Here is a 15218-nt window from a genome sequence, read left to right as displayed (position 1 = left end):
TAAATATCTTTTTCATAGCCTGGTATTAAACCTGAAGTAAGAAAAAAGCTGGGAGAAGCTGCAGTCAGAGCTGCTAAAGCTGTAAATTATGTTGGAGCAGGTATGTTAAGATTTGCTTCTAATGGAAGAGACATTAACAGTGATTAATTTATGTTTTAGAAGGCAAGAGAAACACAAGTTTTAAATCAGTCGCTTTCAAGCTGTTTTGACCATATTCACAGTAAGAAATACGTTTGATATTGAGACCTGGTATGTACACATAAATGTTTATTTTTACATCCATATATATTTGAAACAAATGTTTCATTAAACAGTACCTGTCTTAATTATATGAGTTTTGATATTTTGTATTCTATTTTAAAATCACTAGATTGATTTTTTTTACTTCTTTATAGTTAATAAACTTTATTTTTTAGAGCAGTTTTAAGCCTACAGCAAAATTGAGCAAAAAGTACAGAGAGTTCCCATATACCCCCGTCCCCCGCCGACACTCCCCAACACACAAGCTCCCACAGTATCAGCATCCCTGTACCAGAGTGGTAACGTTTGTTAAAGTCAGTGACCCTACAGTGACATATCATCACCCAAGTCCGTAGTTGACATTAGGGCTCACTCTTGGTGGTATACATTCTGTGAGTTTTGACATGAAATGTATGAAATGTAATGAAATGTATCCGCCATTGTACTATGGTATAGAATAGTTTCAGTGCCCTAAATATCCTCTGTGCTCTGTCTATTCATCCCTCCATTCCCCCTAAACCCCAGCAGCCATTCATGTTTTTACTGCCTCCCTAGTTTTGCCTTTTCAAGAATGTCATATAGCTGGAATCCTACAGTATTTAGCCTTTTCAGATTGGTTTCTTTATAATATGCATTTAAGTTTCCTCCATGTCTTTTCACGGCTTGATAGTTCATTTCTTTTTTATGCTGAATAATATTTTGTTGTCTCGATGTCCCAGAGTTTATTATCCATTCAGCTACTGAAGGACGTGTTGGTTGCTTCCAAGTTTTGGCAATTATGAATAAAGCTGCTATAAACGCCCTGGAAACAAACAGGCTTTTGTATGGACATAATTTTTTAGTTTATTTGGGTGAATACTAAGGAGCGTGCTACTGGGTCATATGGTGAGAGAATGTTTAGTTTTGGAAGAAACTGACAAACTGTCTTCTAGAGTGACTGTACTATTTTGCATTCCTACCAGCTACAAAAGAGGTTTCCTGTTGCTCCAAATCCTCAACAGCTTTTGGTGATGTCAGTGTTTTGGATTCGGGTCATTTGGTATCTCATTGTTTTAATTTGCATTTCGCTAATGACATACAATATTGAACATATTTTCATATGCATACTTGCCATCTGTATATCTTCTTTAATAAAGTGTCTGTTCAGGTCTTTCACCCATTTTTAATCAGGTAGTTTGTTTTCCTATTGTTGAGTTTTAAGAGTTCTTTGTATATTTTGAATAACAGTTATTTATCAGATGTGCCTTTTCAAACCTGTCCATCTGAGGCTTGTCTTCACTTCTCTTGACTTTCCCTTTCTTTTTTTTCTTTTCTTTTTTTTTTTTTTTTGAGAGAGAGTCTCACTCTGTCTCCCAGGCTGGAGTGTAGTGGCGCGATCTCAGCTCACTGCAACCTCCATCTCCCAGGTTCAAGCTATTCTCCTATCCCAGCCCCCCAAGTAGCTGCGATTATGGGCATGCGCCATCACACACCCAGCTACTTTTTTGCATTTTAGGTAGAGATGGAGTTTCACCACATGAGCCAGGCTGATCTTGAACTCTTGACCTCAGGTGATTCGCCCACCTTGGCCTCCCAAAGTGCTGGGATTACAGGCATGAGCCACCACACCCGGCTGACTTTCTTTTCACAGAGCAGAAGTTTTAAGTTTTAATGAAGTCCAGCATATCAATTATTTGTAGATCATGCCTTTGGTGTTGTATATAAAAAGTCATCACCATATTCAAGCTTGTCTAGGTTATATTATACTCGGCTGGCCTTGTGCTCTTTTGAAAGGTTATTAATTATTGATTCAATCTCTTTAATAAACATAGCTATTCAGATTATTTCTCTTTATAGAGACAGGGTCTCATTATATTGCCCAGGCTGGTCTTAGACTCTTGGCCTCAAGAGATCCTCCTGCCTTAGCCTCCCAAAGTGCTGGGATTACAGGCATGAGCCACCATGCTGGCCTATCCTCACTGCAACCTCCACTTCCTGAACTCGAGCAGTCTTCCCACCTCAGCCTCCCAAGTAGCTGGAACTACAGGCATGTGCCACAACACTCAGCTAATTTTTAAACTTTTAGTAGAGACAGGGTCCCCCCATATTGCCAAGGCTGGTCTCAAACCCCTGAGCTCAAGCATTCCTCCCACCTTGGCCTCCCAAAGTGTTGGGATTACACACATGAGCTGCTGCACCTGGCCCTAGGTTCTCTCTTTCTTGTATGAGTTTTGACAGATTGTGTCTTTGAAGGAATCGGTTCATTTCATCTAGGTTATCACATTTGTGGGCATAGAATTATTCGTATTTCTTTATTATCATTTTAATGTCCATGGGATCTGTAGTGATAGCCCTCTTTTTGTTCCATTACTAGCAATTTGTGTTTTCTCTCTTCTTTTTTTCTTGGTTAACCTGGCTAAAGGTTACTGTGTTTTTGTTTTGTTTTGTTTTTGAAACAGAGTCTCACTCTGTCACCAGGCTGGAGTGCAGTGGCGAGATCTTGGCTCACTGCAACCTCCACCCACTGGGGTTCAAGTGATTCTCCTGCCTCAGCCTCCTGAGTAGCTGGGACTACAGGCGCGCACCACCACACCCAGCTCAGTTTTTGTATTTTTAGTAGAAACGGGGTTTCACCATCTTGGCCAGGATGGTCTTGATCTCTTGACCTCGTGATCTGCCCGCCGCAGCCAACGTTATTGATTTTATTGATCTTTTCAAGGAACCAATTTGGGTTTTGGTGATTTTTTTCTATTGATTTTCCATTTTCAATTTCATTAATTTTTGCTTTAACTTTTATTATTCCTTCTGCTTACTTTGGATTTAATTTGCTGTTCTCATTAATTAAAATATAAGCTTAGATTATCGATTTTGGTATTTTCTTCTTTTCTAATATATACATTCAATGCTATAAATTTCCCACTATGCACTGCTTTTGATACATTCTTCAAATTTTGAAAGTTATATTTTTATTTAATTCAAAATATTTTAAATTTTTTCTTGAGATTTCTTTATTGATTCAGGTGTCATTTAGAAGTGTGTTGTTTAATATCCAAATATCTTAGGATTTTCCGGATATCCTTCTGTTAGTGATTTCTAGTTTAATTCTGTTATGTTCTGAGAGCAGACACTGTATGATTTCTATTCTTTTAAATTTGTTAAGACGTGGTTTATGTTACAGAATGTGGTCTATCCTGGTGAATATTCCTTTCTAGTTTGAGAATGTGTTCTGCTGTTGTTGGATGAAATAGTCTATAGATGACAGTTGTATCCAGTTGATTGATGGTGCTGTTGAGTTCAACTATGTCCTTATTGATTTTCTGCCTGCTGGATCATTCATATTTATTTAATAACAGATAGGTGTTAAAGTCTCCAACTATAATAGTGAATTAACTATAATAGTGAATTAATCTATTTCTCCTTACAATTCTTTTTTGCCACATATATTTTATGCTCTGTTATTAGGTACATGCATGTTAAAAATTGTTATGTCTACCCCTTTATCATTGTTTAATACCCCTCATCCCTGATAACTTTTCCTGCTCTGAAATTTGCTCTAAAATTAAGATGGCTACTCCCACTCTCTTTGGTGTTAGCATATTCTATCTTTCTCTGTTTTTACTTTAAATCTACAAGTCTTTATATTTAAAGTGGATTTCTTGTAGATAACATATATTTGTCTGTTGCTTTTTTATCTGCTCGAACAACCTCTGTCCTTTCATTGGTATATTCAGACCTCAACATTTAAAGTGATTGTTAATATACTTTGATTAATATTTACCATATTATTGCTTTCTGTTTATTCCCCTTTTTCCTATTTTTATCTTTCAGACTTTTTCTGCCTTTCATGGTTTTAATTGAGCATCTTGTATGATCCAATTTCCTCTCCTGTTTTAGCATATCAAGTATGGTCATATGCTGCATAACACCATTTTGTTCAATATAACAGTGGTTCCATAAGATTGAAATGCAGCTGAAAAATTCCTATCTAGTGACATTGTGGCCACTGCAACATCATAGTACAATGCATTACTTTTTTTAGGTTTAGATATATTTAGATATACAAATACTTACCACTGTGTTACAGTTGCCTACAGTATGCAGTAACATGTTATTATTGTTTCAAATATTACTTCCGTTCCTTCCTTTCTTCTCCTTCTGGTATTCTCATTCTGTGTAGTTATACCTTTTGTAGTTGGCTTACAGTGCTAGGTATTGTTCTGTTTAAGGTTTTTTTCTCATTGTTTTTCAGAATTGGAAGTTTCTGTTGTCATATCCTCAAGTTCAGAGGTTCTTTCCCCTGCCATACCCAATGTGCTAATGAGCCCCCCACAAAGCATGCTTCGTTTCTATTAGGGTTATGGTTTTGTTTTTTTTTTTTTCAATTCTAGCATTTCCTTTTTATTCTTTCTTAGAATTTTCACTTCTCTGCTTACATTGTCCATCTGTTCTTGCATGTTGTCTACTTTTTTCATTAAAGCCCTTAGCCTGTTAATCACAGTTTAGAATTTCTGTGTCTGATAATTCTAACATTCCTGCCATACCTGATGCTTCTTCAGTCTCTTCGAACTGTGTTTTTTGCCTTTTAGTATGCCTTGTAATTTTTTGTTGAAAGATGGACCTGGTGTACTGGGTAAAGAGAATTTTGCTAAACAGGACTTTTGTAATGTGATAAGGCTGGAGGGGGCGTGTTCTACTGTCCCATGATTGGATGTCAGTCTTGCTGAGCCTGTGTCCCTGGTGTGTGAACTTCACCAGCGCTTCCCGGTATGTTTTTGTTTTGTTCTCCTCCATCCCTTAGATTGGACAGGATGTCTGGCAAAGGCTGGGGTTGAGTATTTCTCCTCCCCCAGTGAGGTTAGGCTCTGATAAAATCCCAATCATTTAGACTCTGATAAAATAGTTTTTCTCAAGGGCAAACCTTGAATGTTTTGGTGTATTTCAAACTGGTTGCATTTCCCTTCCTCTGATGCTGGAAGCATGGGAGGATTTTTCTCTGATATTCACTGTGAAGGTCTGGCAGAGCTCCTAGAGGTAAAACTCACGGAAGTGTGGGGTCCTCCTGTAACTGGGTCGCCTTGGAGTTTTTAACTCTCAGAGTTGTCCACACTGAGCTGCCAGGAATTTGTCAATTACAGCTCAGGCTTATCCTCATGGCATCTCTGTATCTGCCTGTCAGTTGTCTGTCTCTCTGGTTCTGTGGACAAGCAGCTTGCCCTGTGACCTGATTTCTCTGACAAATTTAAAAATTGTTGATTTTCAGCTTGTTCAGCTTTTTACTTGATAGGACAGAGTGGCAACTTCTAAGCTCCTTGATGCCAGATCAGATGCCAAGAGTCTTCAAATTGATTTTAAGCTGGGCACAGTGGCTCACACCTGTAATCCCAGCACTTTGGGAGGCCAAGGCAGGCAGATCACTTGAGGTCAGGAGTTCGAGACCAGCCTGGCCAACATGGTGAAACCCCATCTCTACTAAAAATACAAAAAATTAGCCGGACATAGTGGCGTGCGCCTGTGTTCCCATGTACAGGGAGGGTGAGGTAGAAGAATTGCTTGAACCCAGGAGGCAGAGGTTGCAGTGAGCCGAGATCGCGCCATTGCACCTCAGCCTGGGTGACAGAGTGAGATTCCGTTTTTAAAAAAAAAAAAGAATTGATTTTAAAATCCACTAATGGGTTGTGACCACACTTTTAAAAACAATTTTACATTGTGTTCACTTTAAGCTAAGAGAAAAACACACAAACACAGAAACACAGAAGACTACAAACTATATGATTTCATTTATATAAAATTCTAGGAAAACTATAGTGACAGAAAGCAGATTGGTGGTTTCCTGGATCCCAGGGTTTAGTGAAGGGACTGATTCCAAATGGGAACAAGGGAACTTTTTTTATAATGGAAATGTTCTATAGTTTCATTGTGGTTCTATGATTGTATTCAATTGCTAAATCACACACCTACACTTCAAATAGTTACAGTTTGTTGTCTAAAATTGAACCTTAATAAAGTTAGGGGAAATTTTTTAGAGCTTAATAGAATGCCAATAGATATTAACATAAGGTTTAGTTGCCAAACAATCTTTCAATGGGTTACCAGCCAAAGGACTTTAAAAGGAAATTCCTGGAGCCCACAATCATGGAAAAAAAGTTTTTCTCCATGGGGTTAGGGTGAGATGGGATGTCATGCTATGAGGCTCCCAGGATCTTGGTGCTCTGAGGCAGTAACATGTGGTCCACCCTTGTTCTCACTGTTACAGCAGCTGAAACGGATTCATAATTTGGGCTTACCATTTGCTCACAACCCCGAATATACCTTTTCGTTGCCAAATTTCATACAGCTCTCTATTTTTGACTAAGACTCATGCTGCTGCAAATGTGAGATGTTTTCTTCATGAAATGCAAAGTGTTACCATTGAATGAAGGCAGCAGTAAAACTTGATGTGATGCATCATGGGAGATTTTGGTTTGCTACTGATTGATTATACACTATTGAATATGACCATTGTTTTTTATCTTTTAGGGACTGTGGAGTTTATTATGGACTCGAAACATAATTTCTATTTCATGGAGATGAATACAAGGCTGCAAGTGGAACATCCTGTTACTGAGATGATCACAGGAACTGACTTGGTGGAGTGGCAGCTTAGAGTGCGAATATTTTTTCTATTAAAGATCAGCCTTGGCTGGGTGTGGTGGCTCACGCCTATAGTCCCAACACTTTGGCAGGCCAAGGCAGGTGGATCACCTGAGGTCAGAAGTTCAATACCAGCCTGGCCAACATGGTGAAACCCTGTCTCTACTAAAAATACAAAAATTAGCTGGGCGTGGTGCCAGGTACCTGTAGTCGCTGGTACTCAGGAGGCTGAGGCAGGAGAATCGCTTGAGCTGGGGAGGCAGAGGTTGCAGTGAGCCGAGATCACACTGCTGCATTCCAGCCTGGGTGACAGAGTGAGACTCCATCTTAATAAAAGAAAAGAAAAAATAATCAGTCTTGATGGGAGGGAGGCGAGGGTTGAAAAACTACCTAAATGGTTCCATGTTCACTGTTTGAATGATGGGTGCACCAGGAGCTCAAACCCCAGCATTATGCAAAATACCCGTGTAGCAAACGTTCACGTGTTCCACCTGAATCTATAATTTACAAAATCCAAAAACAACAACAGCAACAACACAGTCTTGAGAATAGGTTACTACCTTCTGACCTCCTAATGCAGGTGTCATTTTGGACAGGATTCAGTTCTTGGTGGTTGTGATGAGGACAGGAAGATGGGACATAAAAAGTGAAGCCACATTTGATGCTGTAGCTTTTTTTGGCACATTAAGGACTCAGATTCATTTCCCCTTAGGCATGGGCAGCCAGCAGGTGAGATTCTGTCACAGAGGCTTGCTCACAACCACATCACCTCAAGGGAAAAGCCTCATGGTCTACCTAAAGCCTCAGCATTCTGGGCCAGGCCATCATTCGATTTTAGAGGCAGGGCAGATGCTAGACAAGATGAAATGAGCTAAGGCAGAGTTGGGAATGAAGAGCCAAGGAGATGGTCTAGAATGATCCAAGTAAAGTGCGGATTTATGGCTATTGCTGGCCCATGAGTAAATGTTCATTCAGAGTAATTGTTTGGAAACTTATAAAGCATTTTGGCATCGCTATGACATGTCTACTGTATTTTTCAAACACGTAAGGTTATAACTGTTCTTTTACTGTGGATAGTTTGAGAAGCACTGGTATAAACCAGAATTCCACAAAACATACTTCTCAAATATTAATAATAGCTTAGTCTGTTTTTGTTCTCGTAAGAACAACAGATTTTACTTTAGCCTTCTTTTTCTTAACATGAAAAAAATTGGTTAAGTAATATAGACATTCCTGATATCTGTAGGATTCTCGGTTCCTTATATATCCTGAATCTAAATTGTTTTTTTATGGTGTGATGCTAAAGTCTTGATTATTTTGATAATTTTATCTTTTCAGAACTTCTGTAAATAATAATATAATACTCCTTTTGTTGGTTCCTTGGGGGTGATCGGTGGTTTTAATTGAGCCAAAAGGTTCTTCTGGGGCTGTATATCCTAGGGCGCTAATGAAAACCAGGCACAGCAAGCTAGTAAGTTTTAGTGAGTGTCAAGAAAAACTGTAATGGCTTTGGAAACTTCTGGAAAGAGTGTTTATATTTCCAGAATTCAAGGAAAAGGAGGACAATTTTTCTGAAGCAGTAAATCAAGAGAGTTTAGACTTTGGAAATCATAAGAGAAAAAAAGATTTCTAAGGATTAAGGAAGGAGAAAGCTTTTGGGCATTAGGGAAACCAACAGACATTTATTTTTTGTAAGAGCTTGTCAAGGCTCTTCGGAAAGAGAAGCCAGCTTTTATCATCTGGGGAGGGACACTAGAACTCAGGGAAGCTGCTGGACCTGGTTTATATACAGTTCAAGGCATTTGGCATCTGGCCTTTAAACAGAGGTAAAACAAAGGGGCTCACAAGTCAAGAGTCCAAGCTTGAGGACCTGCCTGTGTAGTCAAGCCTTCCTAGAACAAAGGTTGAACAGTGACTGATGTGAGTGTCCCGGGTTCAGGCTACAGATACAGATAGTTAACAGTGTTCAGGGAAAGCTGGTGAAAATGTCAAGGTTAGGGGTTCCAGAGAGCCAATGTCAGCCTGAGAGAACTCAAATGGCACTATCTCCAAAGACCCAGCGACACTCAAGTGGATGCCAAGCTTGGAGGAAAATGGACAGGCAAAGACAAGTCAAGGTGAACATAAGAGACGGAGTTTTGCTCTTTTTGCCCAGGCTGGAGTGTGCTAGAGTGCAATGGCGTGATCTCAGCTCACCTCAACCTCCACCTCCCAGGTTCAAGCGATTCTCCTGCCTCAGCCTCCCGTGTAGCTGGGATTACAGGCGTGCACCACCATGCCCAGCTAATTTTTGTGTTTTTAGTAGAGACGGGATTTTACCATGTTGGCCGCTGGTCTTGAACTACTGACCTCGGGTGATCCACCTGCCTCGGCCTCCCAAATTGCTAGGATTACAGGCATGAGCCACTGCGCCTGGCCCAGAATTCTTTATTAAAATATTAAAGAATTTGTTCCAAGTCTATTGTGAACAGTGCTGCAATAAACATACGTGTGCATGCATCTTTTTAGTAGAATGATTTATAATCCTTTGGGTGTATACCCAGTTATGTGATTGCTGGGTCAAATGGAATTTTTGGTTCTAGATCCTAAGGATGGAATGATAATAGGTAACATAATGCTTACTGTGTGCCGGACACTTTTCTCTGAAGCATGGAAGGCTTAAGAAACTTGTCTACATGACAAAGTAAATATAGAGACAAAATTTGAACCTAGGCAATCTGGCTGCAGAACCTGAGGTATTTTCAAAATATACTGCCATAAAGGCATTTAACTTAGTTCCGTTTCCTTTCATTCTTAACTGCCGTGCATCCTGATCTTTCATATTTACAGATTCAGAAAAATGAAACTTTTGCCTCTGTTTTATACTTAACCGGTGTAGTTCAATGTCATGCTAAGTTACTTAGAGTCTTTTTTCCTGTATCTAGATTGCTTTTTTAGGTTGTCATTTTCTCATCTTGGAAAAAAACTTGAGAGTAAATAGAGAAAAGTGCAGTGTGTCCTCCAATAGCCATTTCCAGTTTATACTAGTTAATTGAAGAGAGTGATTTGTTGTATTGGTACATAATAGCCAAAATAGTAATAATTATAGTAACAACAAACTGTGGTGATCACCCTGTTTGTAATCTGGTATCATACAGTACACATCAGCATAACAAAATTGAAAAACCATAATTTTCCCCTTTCTGTTTTGCTTTATCACCCACTTGCTGATGAAGATTACAGCATAGGATGACAACGCCAGCCACACTTTTTGCTTGGCTGTGAAGCTAGTCGTAAACACTAATAATGTACTATTTTTTAAAAAAATTGATTTGGGAATTGAGTGCTAATGTTTTCAATGAAAACTGAGAGTATGTTGCCAGTAAGAAATTTTGGTTTTGATTATATTGAACAAACACTGATTTTTATATTAGTAAGTTAGCCATCACTTTGCCTGCTTTTGCCATTTAAAAACTCTGATGCCCAAATGATAGACTGTTGCCAAGCTGCATCTGTTTTTTAATTTATTTTTGTTTTGCCCAATACTCAAATGAGTAGACAAAATAATAGTTTTTATTTGGCTGCATTGCAAAACCTAGATGTACGTTTTACCTCGAAAAAAAGCAAGACCATTGATCTACTAAGTCTGGGAGCCGCTATATGGTAGATTTCATAAGAAACGCTATTCTGTTACCAGATTGCAGCAGGAGAGAAGATTCCTTTGAGCCAGGAAGAAATAACTCTGCAGGGCCATGCCTTCGAAGCTAGAATATATGCAGAAGATCCTAGCAATAACTTCATGCCTGGGGCTGGCCCATTAGTGCACCTCTCTACCCCTCGAGCAGATCCTTCCACCAGGATTGAAACTGGAGTGCGGCAAGGTAAAGTCAAAGAAAATGAAAAGTCTCACTCAATTTTTAAGTTTTTAGTACATTATTATTTTTGGACAAATTCTGATCCCTGAGTCTTACGGAACTGTCTAGCATATTTTAAAATAAAGAATTTAAGTGATTTCTCAGTAACCGTTACTTTTTCCCTCTGGAATTGTTATTTTTAAAGAATAGCGAGTATTTTTAAACAGTGAACTCCTTTTCTTTGAAATTCAGCAGTATTTGGTCAAACCTAACCAGGAAATATTTTGTGCGTACTGTTTTTGACCTTGCCTCATTACAAAACTGATTTAAGATGACTGATATCTGCTATGCACAAGGCAGACTGCCTTCAAGGTACATAAAGTATAAGTTGGAGAATTAATACATAAACTTAGTGTAAGCTAAACAATAATAAAAAAATTACAGTAAAGAAACAGTGGAAGAGTTATCACAGTTCAGCATATGATTAATAAGAGTGGTCATAACTAGTGATTATTTAGGACTTCCTACTTACAGGCACTGCTCTAGGTGATTTTTCTACATGTGTTCCTTTCACCATGAGAACTACCCTGTGAGTAGGCATTATTATCATCCCTGTTTTCTAGATGAGGAAACTGGAACACAGAAGAGTTAAGTGACTTGTCCAAGGTCATCCTTGGAGCCAAGATTCAGACCCAGACAGTCTAGCTCCAGAGTCAGTGCTCTGAGCCTCTCCTGTCATCTTAATTTCAGTTGCTGGAATAAGTTATACAGTGATGGGATATAGCAATTTTCAGGGGTAAGAGGTCACGCTAGACTAATACAATCAGGACAGATTTTTTTGTTTGTTTTTTTGTTTGTTTTTGTTTTGTTTTTGAGATGGTCTCGCTCTGTGCCCAGGCTGGAGTACAGTGGTGTGATCTTGGCTCATTACAACCTTTATCTCCCTGAGTTAAGTGATTCTCAGGCCTCAGCCTCCCGAGTAGCTGGGATTACAGGTGTATACCACTATGCCTGGCTAATTTTTTTTTTTTTTTTTATATTTTTAGTAGAGACAGATTTTCACTATATTGGCTAGGCTGGTCTCAAACTCCTAGCCTCAAGTGATCTGCCTGCCTCGGCCTCTCAAGGTGCTGGGATTACAGGGGTGAACCACCGTGCCTGGCCAGGACAAGTTTTTAAATGGATGTCTGGAATAGATTTAGATAGGTAGATTTAACAACATAATGAAGAGTGAAGAAAAGAGAGAAAGGTATGTTCGAAGAATAGTAAGAAAATATGTGGCTGGAGACATGGGTTGAAGGCAAATCCTAGTGACCTGAAAGCCAAAATGAGGATTTAGGTCTTCTTAAAAATAAATTGGTAGCATTTTGAGAGTTCTGGATAAGCCACAGCAAGATTTGGTAGTTAGTAGACTCTTTAACTTAGCAAAGCATCTTAACTCTGCTTGCCCCACTGGTTCCTTCTTTTTTTTTTTTTTTTTTTTTTTTGAGACAGAGTTTCACTCTTGTCGACCAGGCTGGAGTGCAATGGCACAATTTTGGCTCACTGCAACCTCTGCTTCCCAGGTTCAAATTATTCTCCTTCCTCAGCCTCCTGAGTAGCTGGAATTATAGGCACCCACCACCATGCCCGGCTAATTTTTTGTATTTTTAGTAGAGACGGGGTTTCACTGTGTTGGCCAGACTGGTCTCAAACTCCTGACCTTGTGATCTGCCCACCTTGGCCTCCCAATGTCTTGGGAGTACTGGCGTGAGCCACCTGTAGGCATCTGATCTTACCAGTGAGGACTCTGGGGTTCAAAGAGGTCAAGTGACCTGCCAAAATCATGGAAAGACCCTACAACAACATTCTTTACAACACACTACATCCTTTCTACTTGAACCATTTCTAACTAGTGGAATGCGCCCTGGTTCAGATTCTTGTTCTCTAGGACTGTAACCATCCTAGTGATGATAGCTGCCATTGGTTTATCAGCTTTGCCAGGTATGGCACCTGTCACTTTATTATCACTCCTCCCAGCAACCCTGCAGGACAGAGGAATTATTAAACTTGCTTGACTGGTGTGGAAACTGAAGGAGTGGAGGGTGGGGAATGCTAAGGGCAGAAATAAGGGGAATGTGAGAGGGTGGAGGAAGATTGTGTTGACTTTGAAAATGAAAAGGGAAAAGAAGCTTCAGAAGAAGATAGGAGAGGGAAAGCCAGCTTGTGTGCCATTGAATCACCACATTAGGGCCTGGTGCTATTGGGTGACCCACCCTTGTTACACCTGGCAAGTTTTCAAAGCCCTCTGAACCTCAGGGTCCTTATGAATAAATTTGTGTCGATGTTATTTATCATGCAGGGGTTTATGAGGATTAAGCGTGAAATGTACGTAACAAAACGTCTTCCTTGTTGTATTTTATTCCTTTATGTTTTGACTTGAAGAGGTTATCGTGGTTTTCAATTTCAGGAGATGAAGTTTCCGTGCATTACGACCCCATGATTGCAAAGCTGGTCGTGTGGGCTGCAGATCGCCAGGCAGCATTGACAAAACTGAGGTACAGCCTTCGTCAGTACAATGTGAGTGATCTGAGACCGTGCCAGTGACCTTGATGTGTTTGCTCAGCACCAGAGTTCAGCCTTTGTCTTTGGCAAGGCCTTGGTCTTGTCAGCGTATTCTCTATTTCCATCAATTGCCCAAACAAAATAGTTTCATATGGGAGAATTTTGCAAGGGCCAGAGCAGGGTTTGAGGACTTCTTCATTTCAGTTACAAAAGAAAGATTGCAGAAGTAAAATTGTTAGTGTCAGTGCTATGTTTCGGTGAAATCCTATTCACTCTGTAGATAAATCCAGCTATACATGGTACCTTAGTAGGTTTTTTATTTTTCCTAAGAGCTGTCCACAGTAGAAAATACTTAGGAAATAAAAGCAGATGTTTTCCTGAATGTTGTTTTCGCTACCCAGTATGCCTGCAGTCTGGGTTTACTTTCTCTAAAGTAAAATAATTATGTTCAGTTTCATCCCTTTAATAGAGTTTGTTATTTTTCTGTAGAACATTAATTTCCTTGGTGCAGAAAGTCCCATATCACATTGATTTGGCCCATAGAAGGATTTATTCACCCAGTTATTCAACTTGTTTTGTGTTAATTATTGATCAAAGCTCTGGTTTCTGTGGCTTCAACCACACTGGCTGCCTTGCCGCTTCTGAGACTCACTCAGCATGCAGCCATGCATTCCTGTCCAATCTTCCAGAATGTTCTTCCCCTACATGATTGCAGGGCTCCCTCCTGACTACCCCGCTCTCCTGCTCTGAACCCTTTCCCAGGCTGCCGCATTTAAAGTATGACCTTTTGTTATTCTTTATCCTTGTAGCCAGCCTTCATTTTCTTCATAGCATGTGACATTATATTCAATACCTGTTTACAGATATTGTTACTTGTTGCCCTAGAATGTCAGCAGAGACTGTGAAGGCAGGGACTTCATACCTTTTGTTCCTCACTCTATCCCCAGTGCCTGGATCAGAGCCTGTCACTTAAGAGATGCTCAGGAAATGGCTGTTAAATGAATGAAGGAATGGATGAGTGAATGAATGAACCCAAAGCTCAGATAGCTGGTTTTACTTTTGATCCCATTTATTGGTGTATTTGGGTTAATTTTATACCTTTTAAAATTTTTGTATCAGTATATAAAATTTGGATTTTATTGTTGGAAGGAAGCTCTTTTGAGGTCATTTAATCCTATCCTCTCCTCAGTATAGCAATCCAGCTTGCTGTTTGCAGTCTTCCTATTCTGTGGAAGCGTTCTGAGCAGCAAGTCTTCAATACCTTGCAAATGAATTTCATTTATGTTTCTTAACATTTATTATGTTCCTAACCTGCGTCAAGTAAGTGCCTCGGTATTTCCAGTATCCTCTTTGTCATATTAAAATGTAATTTTGAGTGTCAAGTCCAGATGGATATAGTAATAGTGGATGGACATAGTGATAGTGAGATGGTTTTTTGTGGTTTTTTTCCCTGAGAGTTGTCCTGTTGCCACATGGTACCTTAGTAGGTTTTTTATTTTTCGTAAGAGTTGTTCACAGTAGAAAATGCTTAGATAAAAAGAGCAGATGGTTTTCTGAACATACTGTTTTTCCCACTCAGGAGGAACTGGGGCTTTATTCTCTTCCTAGATTATTGGACTGCACACCAACATTGACTTCTTACTCAATCTGTCTGGCCACCCAGAGTTTGAAGCTGGGAACGTGCACACTGATTTCATCCCTCAACACCACAAAGAATTGTTGCTTAGTCGGAAGGCTGCAGCCAAAGAGTCTTTATGCCAGGCAGCCCTGGGTCTCATCCTCAAGGAGAAAGCCATGACCGACGCTTTCACTCTTCAGGCACATGGTACGGACGGCTTTTCTCTTTCCTCTGCTTGTCAAGTTTTGCAAATCATCACTGAACATGCTTTTCTTTCTGTATGGCACCCTTGCCTCTCTTTTCTCCTCTCAGTGACTGACATCATTCTTTGCATTCTTTCTTTTGTAGTATGAAGTTTGCAGACATGTTTTTTA

General features: G+C 39.6%; 1 protein-coding gene across 6 annotated transcripts in view; it reads left to right on the top strand.

The window, feature by feature from the left end:
* Nucleotides 1-15218, top strand: part of MCCC1 (methylcrotonyl-CoA carboxylase subunit 1) — an 82696-nt gene that overhangs the window by 46493 nt on the left and 20985 nt on the right. For all 6 annotated transcript variants that reach the window (XM_050780178.1, XM_050780182.1, XM_050780179.1 and 3 more), the window contains 5 exons: nt 19-100; nt 6736-6863; nt 10526-10709; nt 13132-13241; nt 14835-15051. In XM_050780178.1, the coding sequence (XP_050636135.1) occupies nt 19-100; nt 6736-6863; nt 10526-10709; nt 13132-13241; nt 14835-15051 (721 nt within the window). The remainder of the gene's footprint in view (nt 1-18; nt 101-6735; nt 6864-10525; nt 10710-13131; nt 13242-14834; nt 15052-15218) is intronic.

Source organism: Macaca thibetana, chromosome 2, assembly GCF_024542745.1.
Source record: "Macaca thibetana thibetana isolate TM-01 chromosome 2, ASM2454274v1, whole genome shotgun sequence".
Classification (NCBI taxonomy): Eukaryota; Metazoa; Chordata; class Mammalia; order Primates; family Cercopithecidae; genus Macaca; species Macaca thibetana.
This window is presented reverse-complemented; position numbering and strand designations above follow the sequence as displayed.